Source organism: Carassius gibelio, chromosome A16, assembly GCF_023724105.1.
Source record: "Carassius gibelio isolate Cgi1373 ecotype wild population from Czech Republic chromosome A16, carGib1.2-hapl.c, whole genome shotgun sequence".
NCBI classification, from domain to species: domain Eukaryota; kingdom Metazoa; phylum Chordata; class Actinopteri; order Cypriniformes; family Cyprinidae; genus Carassius; species Carassius gibelio.
Window position 1 is genome coordinate 16,909,026 of NC_068386.1, and position 22,187 is coordinate 16,931,212.

Genomic DNA, 22,187 nt, shown 5'->3' on the forward strand with positions numbered 1-22,187 from the left:
ACATTGAATTCTCTCCTCTGTCCACCTCCACCCCCCATTTAATGGCTGATGATTTTGCCACATTCTTCACAGATAAAACTACAACCACCAGCAGTCAGTTCTCAGCTCCACACACACACACACAGGAACTCAAACCAACCACATTCACTGCTAAAACTGCCCTATCCTTCTTCTATCCCCTCACTGAGGCAGAAGTTAAATTCCACCCTCTCATCACTGGGCATCACAGAGATCCCACTTTGCTGGTTTGAATCCTAATCTATAGGTACAGTAAGTCTATCATGGTGGCCTGGGAAGGGGAGGTTTCCAAATTACATCAACTGGTCACTGGAGTTCCTCAGGGACCAGTTCTTGGACCCCTTCTCTTCTCTATATATACTGTACATGACATCACTGGGACCCATGATACAGGCACATGGTTTCTCCTAAAATTGCTATGCTGATGACACACAGTTCTTTTTTTTTATTTCAACCAGATGATCCAACATCAACTTCAGCTCAACCTGGCAAAGACTTAGCTTCTCGTCCTCCCTGACACTCCAACCCACAGCATGATTTCACCATCCAGCTAGGTTCATTTGCAATTACCCCATCAAGCCTGAGATCTACAAATGAGTGATGCCTTGAATGATCTTCCCATAAATTAATAAATGTAAATGTCTTCCAGACCATATACATATTTCACACATTAACATATTGTGATTTTTTTTTTTTTTTTTACAAATGTGAAACATTTAAATACATAATTTGACCATATACTTGCTCAATAACAAGAAAACAAAGAAACATATACTGTTTATTACAAAAAAGGGTAAAGATATCATCTTTTTTGTGTCTATTTTCTCACCAGTATAAATGCATCATAAATGTAATGAGTGCATTATAGATTAGAGAAGCATAGAAAATTATGATTGTTACTGATGTTTCACAGATTTCTACCATTTTGTTTAGTCTTCTTCACAATAAGTTAAACGCAACTCGTGCAGAGTACAAGACAGTTTGGCAACTTATGCAATTCTGTTTAATAGAATATTAAGGTAGAATTGACACAGGAAAACCTAGCAGAATGACAATGAGGATATGGTGAAGTGTGTAAAAAATACAATTCACAATTTGCAATAAAATTCTGAATTTTGTCTGCATTTTCTTTCATTACTTACATCCAGAAGAGTTCCTTATAGTCTCTCAGAGCAAAACCAAAAAAAAAGCTGTTTATATTTAAGAAATATAAATAGCACTCGATGATTGTTTAAGTAGTATAATTTTACCTTTTAAACTGTGACAATATTAATCAAGTTTTATTCTTTTCACACTTCATCTTTTTTCTGCTGCCCCCCTTTACAGTTCCGCCTCTAACATTCTTTTTTTTTACCACTCAACTCGCTTGTTTTCCATTTCTTTTACAATTTTGATATTTACATAACTCCCTTAAATTAAACTTACACTTAAAGGGGTCATGCCATGAGATCTGTTGAAAGAACTAATACTATGAACTGAAACAGAACACAAAACTTTATCCCCATTTCAAATTATATTGTAATGCAGGCTTTCAAACCTGTAATGTGTGATTATTTTTAGCAAACAGACATTTGATAAAAAAAATCTTAATATATGGTTGCGCCTTTTGACATTATAAAAAAAAACTTATGATTTCTCAATCAAAGCAAAATATATTCAGTACACACAAGAAAATAAAGTGTGGGTTGGGGGGGGGGGGGCATTAACTGTCAAAGAGTAATATTTCCATATTGCAAACAGGCTATAGCCCTGAAAGCTAACATAAAAAAAGTAAAAGAGTAATATTAAGGCTTCCTGTTTCATAAGTGTAGATATAATCCATACTAATATACACAGTACAACAATTTAATGTGTTTATTATTTGACACAACATATAAGGCAACAATCAGTGGTTTACAATGACTTTTAATGTTAATTTGACACAGGCCTTCTTGAATTGTAGACCTTAACACCACTTTGCACTGATGAATGTGCATGTTTGGTCAGGAGAGCTCCAGTGGTCTGCTTCTCTCCACAGAGATCTCTGTTGAAGAAAAACAATCGGTTTGTAACTGGTCTGTAAAACTTAATGTAGGGTCTATGTCAGCTTTTTTAAAACAAAACATGCAGTTGCAACTAATCATATAATATCACATTAACAAATTTGATTATCAGTTAAAGGCATCTGTGCGTATTTCAGTGTATCAAAAATGCATTTGACAGTTTGTCCTGTCAGGCATTGGACAGACACATTTGCTGTATAAAGCATTTGAGACGTGCAGATGGAATATAATTTAATTATTACATTTGGTTGAGTGCATGTCTTTCGTACCAGTTAACATTTAGTCTGTGCTTTTGTTTTATTATTTTTAAAAGTGTTTTTAGATTTTGCTTTGAAATGGTAAGCAAGTAGTTATATTGGTAATATTTAACCCTACAAAGACAAAGTCACAATATTTGTATTCTTAGCCTTCAAATTGCACAGTTACAATATTTGTATTACATAATTATTACATTTTAGTTATTAGTAATATTTGTTTTTTTGTCAGATTAAACAAAGATATAGTCAACAGTAGGGATCGGCCGGCCGATATATTGGGCCGATTTTTGAGGGTTTTGTGTGTATCGGCATCGGCCAATACGTGGCTGCTGCGTTCGCCGATAGCAGCTCTGTGTTGCTGGAGACGCTGCAGTTCACAGTGCCCCTCACCCACTAGCAGAGTGCTGGAAGCCTGCTCTGGTAAGTTTGAAACTTTCAAAGCATTGTTTAACTGTTTAGCTGGAATATTGCCATACACTTTGAAAGTGGAAACACGTTGCTCTATATGTGCATGCAGCTATAGCTAAGAAAGTTTGTGGGTCAAAATGGAAAACACGAATGACGAATGCCTCGTCTATAAAACTGCTTGCCATTATATTTAGGGAGCTGCATAGCTAAGTTGTAGGCTATCCATATGCATATGGCAGCTATTATGAACACTGGTCAAAAGATTAAATAATGCTGAGTTGCCAACGTTGTTCCGTGATTCCGTGGTATTTGTAGGAGTTTTATTCAGCGACCACCTGTGGTTTGGATGTGTGCTCATAAAAGAAGCGACGTGGTTGCGACGTGCATGGAGTGCAGCGCGTTTGTTTGTCTAGCCGCGCTTATGCCGTGGCGTAGTGAGATGAAAACATCTCAACTTTTCAGAATGCCGCAAGCGAACGCAGGTCATGTGAGAAAAGATATTCGTTTTTTATACATTTTATCTCAAATTTGATCAATGTTTTATCAATCGATTGCCCGTATTTAATAAATAAGAAGCAAATATATAGCAGACAATGTAATAACCTTAGTGTAATTGACAGAATTACTAAAAAATATTTTGCTACCTAAAACTTAAAAAAAAAATTTGTCACGCATGCATGCATGTCTATTTACCTCATATTAAATATAAAACGCATGTGGACTGATATTTTTCCAATGTCTGGACTCCTTTATTAATGGAGTATATAAACAGATGTTTCAATATATTGGTATTAAATGCATTTTCGGAGAATTTATATTTCACGTTTTTACTGCAAAAGTCGAAATACGTGCTCTTTGGTTCATCAGTGCTTGAGTCACTGATCACATTAGAATAAAATATCTCATAATAAAATACAAAATTGACTGATTTATGAATGTATATGCATAGTTCTCATCAGTCGGAAATACAGATAAATGCTTTCATTTGTTGTATTTTTGATCCTGAAAGAAAACAGAACAACAAAAGAGTGACTCATACCACCGTCTGAGGTTGTGCTTCAAGTCGAACGCATCCATTTTTTAAATCGTTCACAGCTGAGCATCGCAGGAGGCGGATCTGCGCCAGAGTGCACATATGAATGAGCTGCACAAAGTCATTTTCAGATGCAATTTAAAAAAAAAAAAAAAAAACTACCCTGGATAGCCTAGATTAGTGCCGTATCCGACACAGTTGGATATTTTTCACCTGTTTCAGCCAAATTTGCCCACGGGTACCCGAACCCGTGCAGGACTCTAATACAGACGCCACGGGAGCGCAAGCACTTGTGAAAAGGAGAGAGCATTTTTAGACGCGATATGTGAACGGCCCCAAATTCATAAACTGAGAATCTATTTGGTTTTAAATTGTTTTTGTTTTGTTTAAAATGGAGATCACGATTACATATATCTGACAACTACACAGCATAACATGTTCCAGTCTATTTAAAAAAAAATACTAATTTGAATAATTAATTCAAACACCTTTAAAATGTATTCAGTCTCATTCATAAATTCCTGTTCAATTAATGGATGATTCACTGTTTTTTTTTTATGAATCTCTTACATTTTCTTGAATAAATGATTAAATAATAATAATACAAAAATAACAGTCGATTTTTGCCACCTACTGGAGTAATGTAATTAACACAATCTTTATCTGAAGAGACTCCTTTCACTTTAGCCATTTTATTGGTTATTCATTCAAATTGGCAAGAATAAAAGGAAGAAATATTTATTCTTCAAATATTTGCCCCCCCCATTTCTTTTTATTATTAAAATAAATAAATAATATTTATAAAAAATAACGATACCCAACCCTACTTAGACATGCACATTTTATTTTATGTAGAAAAATGTAAACCATGGCAGTCTTAAATTACAAATCAACAGAGTTGGGTATAACGCGTTACAAAGTAACGCGTTACTGTATTCTAATTACTTTTCGTGATAACGCAGTAATGTAACTCATTACATTTAAAATAAATGTAATTTGATTACAGTTACTGATGTCAATAAAATTAAGTTACTTGCGTTACAAATGTATTGGTAAGAAAAAATATTAAAGTAGGCTAAATAAATTAAAATGCATTTCTAATCACGTTTTGGGGCGGCTGCGTCAGTTATTGAGCATGCGCTTTAATGAATTACTGGAGAACTCGTGCTGTTAAAATGGACGGAGATTTTTGTTCAAGATTGGGAGGGAAGGTAACTTCTGGACAGGTGAAGAGCTGTGGCAGCGTGTGTGGTGGAGGAAATGCAGCACTTGTCGACTGTGGAATCGCAGTCATTTAGAGACTTGCTTACGATGATAGTGACGGACAGCTCTGTACCCTTGCAGGACCGAAAGATATTTGCAAGGTGTCTAGATAAATGCTATGCGGATGGAGGGCTGTCACTTTTGTGTAAAAAGCATTTTCGGTTTTTAAGACATAAGTGTTCATTGAATCGATTGTAAAATCGATGTTCCATGTTTAAAAAAAAGACGTTTCCTTTTTCAACGCCACATATCGGACGAACGAGAGCTCTTGGAAACGCACAAGTCAGCAATATTTCTTATTTATTGGCATTAGAGCTGTAATCGGGCCTTAAAAGTTAGGCCCGACAGGACCCGAGCTCGACAGGTTTCGGCCCGAGCCCGAGAAGTACATTTTGATTGACAGCTTTTTAAAAGCTCGAACCCGTTTACAGCCGACATTATTCAAATGTGTGCACGCACAGCTCTTTTGCCTTTTGTCAACAATGAGTCATTTATACATGTTTTAACATAATTTATTCATAACTAACGTAGACTAGGCCACTTGGAAGTTGGAATAAAGAAATAAAATAAGTCCTCTGTAACACCGTAACATCTCAGCACTCTAAATAGACATAGACTCATTTAGCCTATAAATAAACAAGTCTTTTTTAACAGATTCAATTAAGATAAATTTTAAATTAATATTTGGCAATAACGTAATTAAGATAAAAGCTCCGCCGGAGCTGATATTTAATAAAAGAATAATGCCAACATTAGCGTAAATACTCAATCCACATTATGCATTTTAGCCTTAATGGATATATAGTTATCATTTGAAAAACCTTTACTCTCAGAGATTAGGCTAGGTCTACATGTTTTTGTGGAGGAAAATAATTGAACCCACTGTAGATGTCTTCAGTGTGTTCCTGCGCTCACTGATGGTGCGTCATTATTCACTCATTATTCTCATTATAAACACGGTCAAAACTTTTCCACACCTCAGAACTTTGCTTTTGCTTTAGCTGCTGGTGCAACCAATACGTATTTTCGCCAGAGGCAAGCCTCCGTTGCATCTACTCAGCATCAGCATCCATTTCACATCTTTCTCGCGCTAATCGAAACACATCACATGTCCGCTCATTTACCTCACAAACCGGAGCGCAAGCCCGAGCCCGCGTAAGATGATATAAATTAAGCCCCCAACACGAGTTTTTTTTTACATCTATATTTTTTTAATTGTTCATTTATTTTAAAATTAATAGTTTGGTCAAAATCGATTTCCTATTTTCATTTTTTAAACTTTTTTTGGTTGGTCCGATCGATTGTGCATTCGATTTTCGAACGAAAAGTGACAGCCCTATGCAGATATGGAGTATGAACATTCGAGCGTTTGAAATAAGTCTCCACAACCGCAGACATCTGGACTTGTAATAATAGAAGCTTCCATGGAACGACAGCCCATATGTAGTTAAGACATACATTTAAAAAGACTACAGTTTTCATTGTTAGGCAAGTTTATGTTAAGAATGTTAAGTTATAGAAATGCATTGGATCTTTAATTCAAGTTGCTGTTTTCATATTTCTGTAATATGTTTCAGTTAATATTACAGACCAGTTTCTCTTCTTCCTTTCATTGCAAAAACACTTGAAAGAGCTGTGTTCTTTCAATTACGGAAAGAACTGAGTTTCACTTTGTTTGTAGTTTTTTCCTAGTAGGTTTAATATGTTTTCAAAGTAACTTGAAAGTAAAGTAATTAGTAATCTGATTACTTTTTACATGCAGTAATCAGTAATGTAATCAAATTACAATTTTAGAGCAGTAATTAGTAATTTGTAGTGGATTACTTTTTTTGAGTAACTTACCCAACACTGCAAATCAAACACTTTATTTCAATGGCTACTTTTTAGGTTTATTGTTTTGTTAAATTATTTAAATGTGTTGACAGTCAGGACATTTAGTGATGACCTGATTGTAATATGTCAGCAAACAATGCATCATCAAGGCTGTGTTGTAGATGTTGATGAAAGCCTTTTACTCTTGCACAGTTAACCATATGCAGTACACCCATCCATATTAAGCTCAATAAATGTTCCTTTTTTAAATCGAGACTTGTAACATTTGGTATCATCATGTCATTTTTATGATGTAAATTGAGGGAGAAAAAGCAATATTGGCTCCAAATATCGGCTCAAGAAAATCGGCAGCCCGTATCAGTCATCGGCTAAGGCTGATGGGGAAAAAATCGGTATCGGCAGCGGAACAAAAAAAAAAATCCATATCGTAAAAAAAAAGGCCATAGCGAGATGGTCTCTGGTTTAGTGCTTCGGTCTAACAGAGCTAAACCCTGAATGACACAAAACATGGATATTTACACATGAAATATCCCATATTAATTGACATAATAATAAACATACCACTGATTTTTTAAATTTGTTTTATTAAATTTGTACATACAATGTATGCATGCACTGGAAACTACTTGTTTCACCAAGACAAATTCTTTGGGAGTGTAAACATTTAGACATTTAGCATGGTGCAGCTGTTAGACCATCTGTTAGTGTCCGACTAATGTGGTTACTGCTCTCTGTGTGTATAAGCTGGGGTCCTCACCTGGAGTTGATCCAGTCTAGCACTCATTCCCTCAGGAACACTCTGCTGCCAAACCTCTTGGAACTCTGACAGGTTTAACTTCACAGCATTTTGCAGGAGCAGCTGAGCTGTGGCCCTACATACTTTGTCCTCATCCAGTGCATACATCAGCTGACCATCTAAAAGGAATGGGTAAACACAAACAAGTGAAAAGACAAGATAAAGGGTCCTTCATCCATTGAATTCATAATGCACAGCTAGTATTAAAAAACAACAACACTGACCTTCAATACTGTAGCGTCTTCCATAACAGTTCAGACAGTGTTCTATCATGGCTCTGATCAGAGAACAAGTAAAATGTAGAATGTAAAAATAGCCTTTTGGATGATCTACTGTTTTTCATAATTTTACTAATCTTTCATCATAACTCACTTAGGCTCAAGGGATCCCAGCTCTTCAAGACAGACACTGAGAGGAACTTTGCTGAAAGACCAAGACTCAGAGTCCACCAGCTGGGTCACATGACCCAGGAGCTTCATCTCATAATCAAAATCCAGGACCCTTCAGAATCCTACAAACACAGGTCTGTGTTTAACAACTCACTTCACCGATAGTCAAGACATTACCCTCTCATAAGAGAGGACGATACCCCCTTATGAATATTATTATTCTAATGGTAAATATACTGAAACGAAACTACTTATTCTACTTTAAAGTACATACACACACACACACACATTAATCAACTATTTGTATTAATGGAAGATTGTACATGAAATCAATATAATTATAATACATACTAATGTGTGTGTATATATATTGAATATGAGGATAAATCAAATAAACCTTTTTGAATTCTACACTTTTTAAGTTTATTGGGTCAATAGGATAAGATGCACAACAAGAGCTTTAAAATGTAAAAAATATTTTTTAATTAAATGATAACTTTAGAATAAAAAAAAGTACATTAAATAATAACAATAATAATAACCAGCAACAAAGTGCGGGCCGTCTGCCCTAATTCTGAGAGTCCCCCCACAAATCTAAATAATTTAATGTGTCCACAGATTCTCCCAAATATTTTCATATCCAATAAATATCTTATGGTTTTAGGGGTCTCTTTTCCAAATATAATTTTTTTTTTTTTTTTTTACATGTTTAAAGGAGATGGATCTGATTAGCTCACCGTCGATTTCACAGGCATGGACATTTTGAAGATGTGCCACGATTTCTTCTCTGCTTGCTTGTATGCTCTCGAGGAGGTCATTCATAGTGTACTAAGAAAATGAAACAAAACAAAAACATTAGATGTCAGTTTTGGACAAAGAAGCACAAGCACTGTTAATGTGATTGTTAATTAAATAGTAAAGGAAATGTAGACCCCAAAACACCTAAATTGAACATGTATTAAGTAAAAGTTAATAACTACTAACTACCTCTAAAGAGAAGTGGCATACCTTTGGTCCAGGTGCCTCCTCCTGCATGCCCACCGCTGGACCGTCATACGGATTCTCCATCAGAAGTTTCTTCAACTTCTTTAACCTCGGTCTCTGCCTTCTCAGCTCCCAGTATCAATCTGAACCCCCCCAGAACTGAGAAATAAAAAAAAGTTATTAGAGGACAAAATCACATCAACAAAGGATAAATTCCCATCTTCAGGAAAGACTTCCCCAGTCACCTGTGCATGCATGAGTTGAGGAGATGCTGAGATGTCAGGCAGCTAGCTGGTCTGGAGATTTACATCCAGGGACAAACAGCAGCAGATTTGACGTGTCTCGTCTTCACAGCACAGAACCGCATGCTCGTCTTTATCGCCTCTGATTATTAGACTAATGAGAAATCCAGACATCACGACAGACGAATGATTCCACAACACTCTATTTAACTCAAACGGTTTTCAAATTAATTTCTGGCTAAATTGATAATACTGAGATGGTAAGTCTTTCAGCTTAAAGGGAAGTAGTAATAACTAACTTAACGTTACCTCTTTCCTGCTTCAATGTGTTTGCAAAGTGTATCATCCAGCTCCATGAAACAGTAGTCGCCTGACTATACATTGTCTCCGAAAGAAAGACAGTAACTTACGGGCTGCAGGTCCTCTTCTTTTACTTTAACGATTTGTATTGTGGCTTGAACCTCTTCTAATGTCCTCATGCTGTCAGTATTTGGTTAATCCAAGTCGACTCAACATAAAGACTTCAGCTGTTGTCAGCACTTAACCTTCCTGCAATATTTCGGCCGGAAGAAAATGTTGATTGACAGCAGTAACAGCCAATGAACGCGTTCACGCGGACCCGTGAACATGTGTAAACGTCACTTTTCCATTAGAGGACGCTGTATGACACGTTTTCATTTACTGGCCGCGTGCTTTTCTGTTGTTGTTTGATGCTCACAAAAATGTGCAGAGCCATTGGACACCTAATCCATACAGTATCATGTCCCCAAGAGACGTTTACTGTTTTCTGTATACATGATGACGTCCCATGTTTTATCTCAAAATTTATGCTCGTCGTTGACACTGTTGCTCTTGATAAACGTAAACTTATTTTAGAAAAACTTTAAGGGGGTTTGTTGTGGCTGACATATGACACAGCAGCTGAGGACTGTTTTGTTATTATAATAAATAAATAAATATAATCAGTCACAAATAATCACACAATAAACATGCATTAAAATGGTTTGTGTTTATCTTAAAATGCAATAATTTGTATTCTTTTGTTACATAATTAAATATAGATTTTTAGATGTAAGATTTTTAAATATAGGTCTGGGACTGTAAAATGTTTGCTAATGCATACATTAATGTATCTTTTTATGTGTTCTACATTTTAAAAAATTAGACTTTTTATTGTTGATCGTATTTATTTTGCATCTGATATTACTTTTTATTTTTATTTAATTTTAAAGTAAATTAAATTAAAATAGAAGTTTTAATTATATTAAATATTGTTTTATTGTTTTATTTTAATGTTCGAGACTAACGTATATAATGTCATATTGTAATATTATCTGCATATTTTGTTACATTCACACCGCTGTACGAGTTTAACATGGGTTTTGCTGGGTGTTTACATGAGTATTCGGCAGTAAAGTAAAGTGGTCTACTCCAGGCTCCGCCCCTCATGGTGAACACCCCTCTGACTGAGGATGGTCAAGTAGACTCGCCTCGCAACATGGCAGTAACGTGCTTTTAGTGGACAGCAGTAAACAATCCACAATAGCATGAAGAAAACGAATCGCCCCGAGTCTGTCTTCAGGAATAATCTGCTGTTTGAAGCGTCGGTGTAATCTATTGCAGTTTACGGTCCGTGTGCATTTAAAAGCATGGTCTGGATGTATTGATGACTAAGGTTACTTGGTTTCACACAAAAGACAAAGTTATTTCGAGTCGTTTTGACCTGTGATCAACTGAACAGTGATGTTCTTTACGTGACATCGCTGCTATTTCTCTCCAAACATAAATTCGGATCAGTCTGACGTCTCTTCATCGGAACTAATAAGGTAAACAGTGTTTTCTCCTTCGTATCACTGCGTGTTTATTTCGATGCTATTACATTACGGAGACTGATTTTAATAATTTGGATGAATTAGCCCTATTGCAAATGTAAAATAGCAACAACAACAATAGTAATAATAATAACATGCTGCTGTGTTTTCACTTAATTCCATTCAACTGGGCAGTCCGTCTACCTCAAATATTAAAAGGGTGTCATAACAGTCATCACGCCAGTCTGCCATATGAGAGGCGTGTTCTGTAACGTTACACCCAATACAAACTCAAGCACGCTGTGCGTGTCAGGTTATTTCGCAAACAGCGCTTTTCTCTTCCAAATGCTTATTTGTCACATTTGCGTGTATGATTTTATATTCAGCTTCGCTGTCAGAGATGGAGGGCATCGGGAACACCATGCAGAAGAAAGCTGCTGAGCTGGAGCGCATGGCCGAAGTCCTCGTTACAGGAGAACAGTTACGGTAGGTGCGGCTTGACACCTCAATTTCACCGACGCGACGCGTCAAAACCAGAAGATTCAAGATTTTTATTCGTCACATACAAAATTATATATAGCATATATAACCAGTAGTGAAATGTGAGTCAGGTCCGCTCCATGGAGAGTGCAATTATTAAAGAAAACAACACAGATGAAAATATACATAAATATATCTATGTAAGAATGAAATAAAAGTAAACAATAAAAATATAAGAATAAAATATAAAAAATTTATATTGTAGAATTAAATATAGAACGCAAAATAATGTGCATGAATGTAAACTGTAGTCTTAAATATTAAGATGTACAGGGATGTACAATGTGCATATATGCATTTTACTGTATTCTTAAATATTAAGATACACAGGAATGTACAAGGAGCAAATGTGCAAACAGGGTGACACTGTAGTGTGTCAATTTGAGGTAGTGAATAAAGTGAAAATGATAAAGTGAACATTAAGTGGAGGCATGAGGATGTTAGGAAGCGGGTTTAGAGTTTAAGAGCCTGATGGCCCTTATTGTGTGAACGAAACCATTTAAATGAATGAAGCTGCAAGCGTGTGACGTCACTGGTTTCTCCCATCCCGTCGTTACCAGTCGATATCTTTAAATGTGGCACTATATATATATATATATACATATATATACACTGATTTGCACAGATACATCATTTACAAAAACACTGCAATATTCCATTCAAAAATAATAGTTCATATTGTCATGACTAATAATGTCAGACTTTTTCCCCAGTGATGTTTGGGAGGCTTATCCGGTCATTTAAGTGTTTTTTCCAGAAATGACAATTCAATATTGAATGAATGAAGAATGTTGGTAGCCAAACAGTTGCCGGTAGCCATTGACTTCCATAGTCTGGAAAAAATAAAAATACTGTTGAAGTCAGTGGCTACCAACAACTGTTAGAAAAGTGTTTTTCTTTATCTTTTCTTTTTAAAGTCTTGGTTTACACTTACATTCATAAGGTACACAAAAGACACCCTAAGAATGGAATGTCCTCTATGAATCTGCTGGAGAGAGTCTTCTATCACACTGAAAAATACAATTGTTTGCAGTTGATCACAACCGTGAGTTTTCATGCATAATATAACTGACTGGTGAACATTGGTCGGGCCTCTGCACTTTTCCAGACAGCTGCTCTGTTTGCGGTGAACTGTGAAGTGAAAGTGAATGAAGCAGAAAGGTGTTTAGTCCATACATCTGATTAATGATTGCTGAATCCCAGTACATGACACAGAAGTTTTTTTCAGCATTACAATATCTAGCAACTTATTATTTAAACCTCATCTACAAGCAGTTTCATTTCACAGGATTTCACCTTCAGTGTCCTGAATGTGCTTTAGTTTCAGGTGCGTATTATAATAATAATAATAATAATGATGATGATGTTAAGGGACCTCTAACAGACCCCCTGAAGGTAAAGACATCATTTGGTGGATGAGAGAAAGATTTTATTTCCTAGTTGTGTGGGAATATCAGATTCATAGGACTGGTTCTTTTGTTGTAGGTCACAGTGAACCAGTTTTGTCTGCTCATTGCCGGTATCACTTTGCTCTGTACACTGACTCAGGTTTGTATAATCAGTATTACAATCAGCAGGCCCACATTTTACTCAGCTCAAGTGTACCTGATTCAGATGTTGGGCTGTCAGGTTAACTCTATCTTATCTAGATCTGCTGTTGGTAGTCAAAACAGAATTTAGTTCAGTTTGCTGACAGGCAAACACTGTATCGCTGTTTGTTTTAGTTTGATTGAGTTCTCTAGTTTCAGTTTATTTAGTATTCCGTTTTAGTATTTTAGTGCTACTAAAATACAAAAATTGCTAATTAATTTCTCAACAGTCCTGTGTTGTTATGGCATTTTCATTTTTAATTCAGATGGGGTGTAAAGGCCCTTTTACATAAAAAATGATATACATGAAGATAACGATAGCAATAACTTCATCAGTGTCCCTGCCAACACACATTATTGTTCTGTTTATTATAAGTGCATGATGCAGTCTTGTTGTCTGATGCTTTATATGCTTGAGGTCTTTAAAGCAGGATAGATTTGTAAACAGTTACGGGGTGTGTAACCTTTGCCAGCAAACTTTGAGAACTTTTTATGGTTTACTGTAGTTTCTGTTCTTGTGGTGATGAACAAATTAAAATATGTGTTTTTACAGCTCTTAAAGGGACAGTTCACCACAAATGACAGTTATGTCATTATTTACTCAACCAAATGTTGTTCCAAAGCTGTAAGACTTTATTTTTTGTTCAGAACACCAAAGAAGATATTTTGAACTGTTTTTGTCTATATAATGCAGGTCATTGGGGTTGAGAACATTCCAGACTCCTTTGACTTCCATTGTAGAAGAAAGAAAGGCTGGTTTAAAATGACATGAGGGTAAAAAAATTACAAAAAAGGTTTGGCATGGTCATCATAAATTCCTTAAAAGGGACATATGATGTTGCTAAAAAGAACATTATTTTGTTTATTTTGTGCAATGAAATGTGTTTCTGCGGATTAAGGTAAAAGAAAAAACCCCACATTATTTTCCACATACTGTACATTATTGTTTCTCTTCAATGCTCCGCATTTTTAAAACCTGTTGTTTTTTACATAGCTCATCAGTCTGAAAGAACGAGGTGTGCTCTGATTGGCCAATTATCCACTGCGTTGTTATTGGCCAAATGCCTCAAGTGGGTGACGGAAATGTCTTGCCCCTTACTATACTGTAATGCGTGTCCCGGTCAGAACACCGGCAGGACAAGGCAATTACAATAAATCCCATTACAAACGAGGCATTTGTTGCATTCAGTGGGGACATAATTACGGATTATAATACATACCAGCACGCAGTGAAAATTGCATGTATATGACAGTGGGCAAATGCATAAAACGCAGCATAATTTGAAATCACAAGTCAAAAGTTGAAAGCATTTATTTCACACGGACTGGACATCAAATAATTAGACAAATCCAGTCCAATTATGATATTGACCCAAGACATAATAGACAAAAGCCACATGTTGGAACCTGAATTTTGACAAAACTCAAGGCTAGTTTAAACACATCACACATTAGGTGACAGGAATATGAATCTCCAGGTCATAATTGTCTCATTCTATGTCATTTGTCTGTTTTTGTATCTGTTCTACTTTTTAAGACAAATCAGAAAGTTATTTTAGGCTGAATATTCATGGATTGACCTAGGAAAGATATAGCCATGTAAATGTAGGTATGGAGGTCAGTTTTAAAAAGTGTGTCATGAAGTTACGGGTTTTGTATTACTTGTTATTTAATGCTGGTTGCTGAATGGAGAATTCACACCAAAAAGGTGGAAAGATGGCTGTTGATCTGATTTATTTCCTCTTTTCCAGGCTACGGCTCCATGAGGCTAAGTTGATCAAAGACAGGAGGCATCATCTCCGCACTTACCCAAACTGCTTCGTAGCCAAGGAGATCATTGATTGGCTAATTGAGCACAAAGAAGCATCTGACAGAGAGACTGCCATCACGATCATGCAGAAACTTCTTGACCAGAGCATCCTTCACCATGGTGGGTTTGTCCACCACATGCTGTACTTGAATGCCTATATTTGTATTCCACTATATTAAAGGGATTGTTCACCCAAAATTAAACATTCTGTCATTATTTACTCATGTCATTCCATTGTCCTGATTACCGTTTTCTATGTAAGCCCGTTTCAGCTACCAAATAAAAAATAAAACAAGGTAATTGCAACTTTTGAGTATTTTGCAGTTCTGACTTTATAACACCCAATTGCGAATTATTAATTCAGAATTGTGAGATATGACCACGCAATTTCGAGTAATAAAGTAAAAATTGCGAGGTATAAAGTCAAAATTGCGTGTTATAAAATCAAAATTGCGAATTATAAAGTCAGAATTGTGAGATATAAACTCGCAATTCTAAGTTTTTTCTCACCACTGCAAGTTTATATCTCGCAATTATGACTTTCTTTTTTTCCCTCACAATTCTGAGATCATATCTCGCTTTATAACTAGCGAATGCGAGTTTATATCATGCAATTTTTAATTTATAACTCACAATTTTTGTAACTCACACAGTTCTGTGAAAAAAAGTCGCAATTACCTGGTTTTATTTTTTATTTAGTGGCAGAAATGGGCTTCCATAGTTTTCTATATAATGAATGTGAATGGGGACTGAGGCTGTCGAACTCCAAAAAAAAAAAAAAAAAAACTTAATAAAGATATCATAATAGTGGTCCATTAGAATTGTGCAATGTATTACAAGTGCTCTGAAGCCATTCAATAGCTACAGTATGTTGATGAACAGATTTAAGTAATTCTATCTACATAAGTTGGTTTCAATGTAGGAAGGCCAATGAATAACAGCCTAAAGGCAGTAGACAGTATCACAGTATTCATAGTGAGAATTTATCATATTTTTAGGGTGATATTTTCTTTTCTTTTTCTTTTAGAGCCTATAGAGGCCAAGACCCCATTCACTTTCATTATATGGAAAAGAGCATCAAGGATAAATGGCAACAGAATTAGAAAGCATGATCTCTGTTACATTGTCTGTGAAATTTAAACCATTGCTTGTAGCATTGTCTTCCTTTGTATTGTTTACTTTTTATCTAGCACTTACCTTGATAGCACTTAACAAACCTGTTTTGAATCTGTTTGTCCTTACAGTTTGTGACGAGCACAAGGAGTTCAAAGATATGAAGCTGTTCTACCGTTTCAGGAAGGACGACGGAACTTTTCCATTGGACAGCGGAGCCAAAGTTTTTATGAGAGGCCAACGGATATATGAGAAGTAAGAACTTTCATGCATTATTACAATTCAGAGAGAATATTGAATTATTAATAGTTTACCAGTTTATTTGATTTCCATTTTTTAAACATTAGCATTATTATGTTTTCCTCTTCTTCTTATTCATTATTGAGGTAGAGGTTGTTAAAGACCATGCAAGGTAGTTTTCTTTCTACTATTCCTCTCTAGGATGTGATTGTGATTACAGTCCAACCTTTGGATTATTTGTTGTTCATGTGTGACACAGGTCTGTACATATTGAATTTGAACATTTGGAGTCTGTCCGGTAAATGAACAGTGTCCATAGAAACAGATTTCAAGCAGATCAAGCATGCTGTGTTCCAGCTGGTTACATTGAGAAGTAGCTGCTTTACCTGCAAGTTGTTGCCTTGATGATGGAGCTCAGCACAAAACCACACTCTATATATTTACTCTAAAGAGAGAAAATGTTTATTTTATTATTAATTTTTTTAAAATACATTTTAATATTTTTTTTAGCATGTTTGGTAAAACAGTTTTCATTTAGAAATTCCAATTCAATTTCACAAATGGTTACAAAAAGGCTAAGTAACATTTAATTTTACATGATGTTTTGACATAGAAGAACTTAAATTGTATGTTCATGTAACACATACTCCAATAATCTTTGTTTTATTTACAACCTCAAATGTTTTTTTCACAGGGTGCTGTTATCCACTATTGAACATGACTCTACAGTAAAACAATAATTTTTTTAAATTATGATTATTAAGAAAGTAGCACATATACAATAAGTGATCTAGTAATTTTTTTTATTAAATTAATTTAGTCATTAGTCATTAACATATTTAAAGGGGTCCTGTTATGCTCTTTTAAAAGTCTAGATTTTGTTTTGGGGGTGTTTTAGGTTTTAGGTTAGGTTTTTTTTAGGTTGTTCGAAAAACACAGTATTTTTCACATATTTTACATTATTACAACTCTCTCCCCAGTCTGGAATGAAGGGCTCGAATAGTTCATGTATCAAATGAAGGCCCGCCTTCTGAAATACGAAATGTGCAGTGATTGGTTCCACTTGGTGCCTGGTCTGGAAATGTTGGGAAATATTGCGTTAAAATTTAAACCCAGATGATTGTAACAACTCTAAGTTCGTATGCATTGGGAAAGCTATCGTGTCTCTGACTTAGTGATAAAACTCGTAGCCTTCTCTAGTGCAGCTCAACCAGGTCTCATCCCAACAAATCCCGGAAAATATGTGTTGTAGTCCAAACGAGTTGTTCGTTGTAGTTTTTGAAAAGTGATTTCTGTTAAATAAAATATCTCCTTTTGAAGTGGACTTTGAGCTTTGTAACTTTGCAGATCTTTTTAATGCTCAAACAGCAACATTACAGCTGAAGCATAATATGACCCCTTTAAGTAATGAGTAATTCTCCAAGGATGATGTTCCTAAAATGTTTATATGATCACTTTGCTTGTATAAAGTTATGACAGACCAAATCACTGCATCACTCATCACTGCTGCAAAGTTGCATTTTTTCCAGTTACCAAATATGTTAATGTACAGCATGCCATGTTCACACAGCAGCAGAAACTGGTCGTCAGTCCTGTATTTGAGTCCTTAACATGGTAACGCTCACACAATACAGTTATTTACAGCGGTGAAAACTGTATTCTATGACCTAACTAACACCCGTCTATTTTTAGGACTGAAAATTGCATTCTCAGAATCTAGCTGCAGTACAGTGCAAGAGAGCTACTCTTCTGTGGTTTCTCTCTGGGTAATCTACAGTGATGGAGAAATAAGCAGTGCAGCATCTGAAGGTTTTAGATCCAGTCACTGATTTCCACTGGAGCAGTTTCCATCAGTTTTGTGTTCTGTGCATGACTCAAATTCAGTGTCATGCGTGAGATGCAGAGAAGGAAATTGCATATAGGCGGGCTTGACTCTCATTGCACATTCATACAGATAGTATTCTTTACTTTACAGTAAACTGCTGAATGGTATATTTCGAAACTGTAAAGGAAATGGGGTTGACGGCGTGAATGCGGCTGTAGTTCATGTATTTATTACTTTAATTTCTGATGCTAAGGCATTTTTAAACCATGTCGGAGATGTTAGCATGTCTCTAATAATATCGGTCACAAACATGATCACATGATCTAAAGTGTTGTGTCTTATTAACTCAATGTCATGTATTGTGTGCAAATATGCATTTCTCCTCACTCTTAATATTTTTTCCACTGTTAAAGAAACTCTTAAGCCTCTTAAAAGTCCTCGTCATGTACTCCTAACTAATTTTGGACCTTAAGAGCTCTTTTAAGGGTTAAGATGCTTTTTTAATTACTTTTTTCTTTACTAGGATCTTTTCTTAAATTTTAAGTGGAAAAACACTTATTTTTTTCCCAAGAAATTTCTTAGAATTTTGTTTCCAGGAGCAACTCTTAGCACTTAGATTTGTCATGAATACGTATGTGTAAAACTTCTCAGAAACAGTCTTAAGCTTTGACTTAAGTGTCAAAAATTTCTTAGTAAAAAGTAGGACTCTTCTAAGGGTAGGAGCTAAAAGCAACTTTCAGTAAAGTCTAAGACTGATTCTTAAGTGTTGACTGAGGTGACACTTGTGTTGTGAACCACAAAGGACTACAAAGATTGTCAACACAAAATCGCTGACCTCGACCTCTTAATCAGCCAATGGTGAGCCTGCTCATGTTAAGTCACAGTAGCACAACACCAGTCATTTAATGTAACTACATTAAAATAATCCACACATCCCTTTTGGCCATTGTTGTGTTTGGTGGTGTTAGTGCCACAATATGTAAGGCCCTGCTTACTGTGTTATCACCGGTACATTGCTGCATCTTTCCAATTTCCCAACCCAAAGAAATGTAATTACAACATTTCGGCAGTTAGAGCACTGACTTGTTGAGTGGAAGAGGTTATTACATTTCTCACTTTGTCAGTTACAAAAATAAATAAATAAATCATGACTTTTTGATCTTGACAAGCAAGTTTGTATCAACTCCATATCATCATAAAACTCCAATATGTCATATCTTCGCTGGAAAGTGTTTGTCTCCTCCTCTTTGCTGCCACCCTATTACTCCTAACTAGGTCAGGAGACATCTTCAACTATAAAACTTCATAGAATTTCTCTTAAGAATAGTCTTAAGCTTGGACTTGAGAGCAAAAAAAATTCTTAGTTACAAGTAGGAGTTATCTAAGAGTAGGATAGTTTTATGAAGAGGCTAAAAGCAACTTTCAGTAAACTGATTCTTAAGAGCTGACTTAAGTGTTGTAAATTAATGACTATAATGATTTCAACACAAAATTGCCGCCCTCAGTCTTTGAATCAGCCAATAGGGAGTCTGCAAGCTTCCAGTACACAGAGACAACAACAACACGCAGAGAAATATATGTGACCCTGGAACACAAAACCAGTCATACGGGTCAATTTTTTTTTAATATTAGTGAATTTTCTGAATTAATAAGCTTTCCATTGATGCATGGTTTGTTAGGATTGGACAATATCTGGGCGAGATACAAGGAGGATACATCTAAGGTTGAAAAAAAAAATGGCCTGATTGTACAAGACTGTGCCCATTTCTGTAGGAATCCTCTTTGGACTGACTAATGTCTGAGGTTTTCTGTAAACCATGGCTTATCATTGTTGAATGTTAAATAAGTCCTGGTAGTAATCCATGTATCCTCACAGAAACTAATATAGGATGTTACAGTCTCTGTCAGTTCATCCAGGGGTGCGTTTCCCAAAACCATAGGGTGCGTTTCCCAAAACCATAGTTGCTAACTAAGTTAGCAACTTTGTTGGTGGCAATGCAATTTCCCATTGCCAACCAACTTAGTTGGTAACAGGTTAGCAACTATGGTTTTGGGAAACGCACCCCAGATTGGTGGTAGCAGCTTCAAAATCAGTCCAGTCAGTGGAGTTGAAACAGGCTTGTAAAACCCTCTCTGTTTCATTGGTCCATCTCTTTATAGTCTTTACTACATGTTTAGCAGATATACGTTTTTGCCTGTAGGTTGGTATAAGATGAACCTGGCAGTGATCAGAGAGCCTCAAAGCTGTCAATGGGACAGAGTGATATGAATATTTTATTGTGGTGTAACAGTGATCCAGTATATTATTGTCTCTGGTGGGACATGTAACATGTTGTCTTTATTTCGGCAGGTCACAAGAGACATTTGCTTTATTAAAGAGTTAGTTCACCCAAAAACTAAAGTTAGACTAAAATTGGTGTCTTGCCTGAAGCCTCTTCCTGGACAGTACCTGTTTTAATTGAGCTGCTGTTCACGTTGTGTTCTTCTTTAAGGGGTAAGAAGCCAGCGTTCTAAAGGGTATCTTGAGTCACCCATCAGGGGTGAAAATAATTTTGTTCAAATAACCCAGTGAGGCCACTCTCAAGAAGAACCTGAGAATAATGTATTGACCCTGGCCATTTTGGCACAAGATCCAGGATCTTGTAAGCATCATCAAACAACTTGAACATTGATGCTGTGGAAACATTTTCTGTAAATGTACGCATCCTCATTTATTGTTGGAGAAATTATGCAAATGTGAGCGCTCCAACAACTCCGGGGAAGCCTGCAATTCTCATAAAAGCTTCTTGCTTTTGCCGTAAAGTTTGAAGGTCAGTTGGGAAGTAAATGAACTGCCTTACTATGCTTGTTTTATCAACTCCCTGTCATCATATAATTCCAACAAATTCTTTCATTCTTGGAAAGTGCATGGTCTTCTCCTCTGCACTGGCATATTGTAATCCTTACTAGGTTAGGAGACCTCGCCAGTACTCTTAAATAATTTAGGAGCAAAGACCTAGTCTTAACACTTAGGAAGCTTTATGAATCACACTTAATCTTTAGTCCAAGTATCGGAGTATAATTACGTCATTCTTAGAATTTTGACACCTAAGACTAAACTTTTACTCTGAGCAGCTTTATACATACTGCCCCAGGTCTTCAGTTCAGATTCATGTCTTAAATTAACTTTACAATGGATCCAACATAAGGCAAGTACTTTTGGGTTGTATGCAGTGAAATGCTGAAGTAGTGAACTTTTGAAGCAAGGTTAATCTGAGCCATGAATGCTTTACCCATCTTGCAATAGCAGCTTGTGCTTGCTCCGCATTTATGAGAAGAATGAACTTGAGGTAGCAGCATGTTGTCTCTCTGTCCTGCTGCACTATATACGTTCCTCTGTGGGCCGTCCTGCTCTTGCATAACAGGAAGATGAAGTCCAGCCAGAGACATCTGTCACACAAACCACCAATGTGCGTTTATGTAATCGCCATGAACACATTTGTGCTTGTGGTCACTATTAGTAGACTTTGCTCTTAGAGAAGCTTGTTTAGTTTGCCTCTCATTAGTGCTGATGAGCTCGGTTTGCTGATGGAGCATAAATATAAAATGTTTTTGGGAGTATATGGAGTAATATTATGGGTCAAGACCTTCATACGAAAATGGCCAGGAATGTTTTGCAATCCATTTCTAAGCAACCGTGATCGACCTTTGTCAACTAACCTGATATTTTTGATGCCTTCCAAGATTGTTTGCTAGTGTTCTCAGTATCTCTATTCTGTGGGCTTGGGTTACTTAAACGTAATGTAATGCCAAATATAAAAAAAGGCGTATGGCCCCTTAAATAGCTTCAAGAACTTCCTGCTTCTATGTTTATTCAGATTGTTCCCTTTTGTCCTAATGGAGGTCTTATGTTGTAATAGATGCTGATCTGGATCTCTTTACTTCTAGACGTCCACCTAGAATTCCACTACTGTAGAAATGCATGCAGAAAACAAAACAAAGATGTTTTTATAGA

At 36.0% G+C, this 22,187-nt stretch overlaps 1 protein-coding gene and 1 pseudogene across 2 annotated transcripts in view; one reads left to right on the top strand and one right to left on the bottom strand.

Annotated features, from left to right (window-relative positions):
* Positions 1–782: 782 nt before the first annotated feature.
* LOC128030034 (sister chromatid cohesion protein DCC1-like) lies at positions 783–10,432 on the bottom strand (annotated as a pseudogene).
* A 304-nt stretch (positions 10,433–10,736) lies between these two features.
* Positions 10,737–22,187, top strand: part of LOC128030905 (DEP domain-containing mTOR-interacting protein) — a 30,630-nt gene continuing 19,179 nt past the window's right edge. Inside the window, exons 1-4 of one of the 2 annotated variants that reach the window (XM_052618984.1) lie at positions 10,737–11,091; positions 11,463–11,562; positions 14,957–15,135; positions 16,260–16,383. In XM_052618984.1, coding sequence (XP_052474944.1) covers positions 11,477–11,562; positions 14,957–15,135; positions 16,260–16,383 — 389 coding nt within the window. In that variant the 5' untranslated portion in view covers positions 10,737–11,091; positions 11,463–11,476. Of the gene's footprint in view, positions 11,092–11,446; positions 11,563–14,956; positions 15,136–16,259; positions 16,384–22,187 lie in introns of those variants that run through there. The other variant, XM_052618983.1, reaches the window with a different exon arrangement.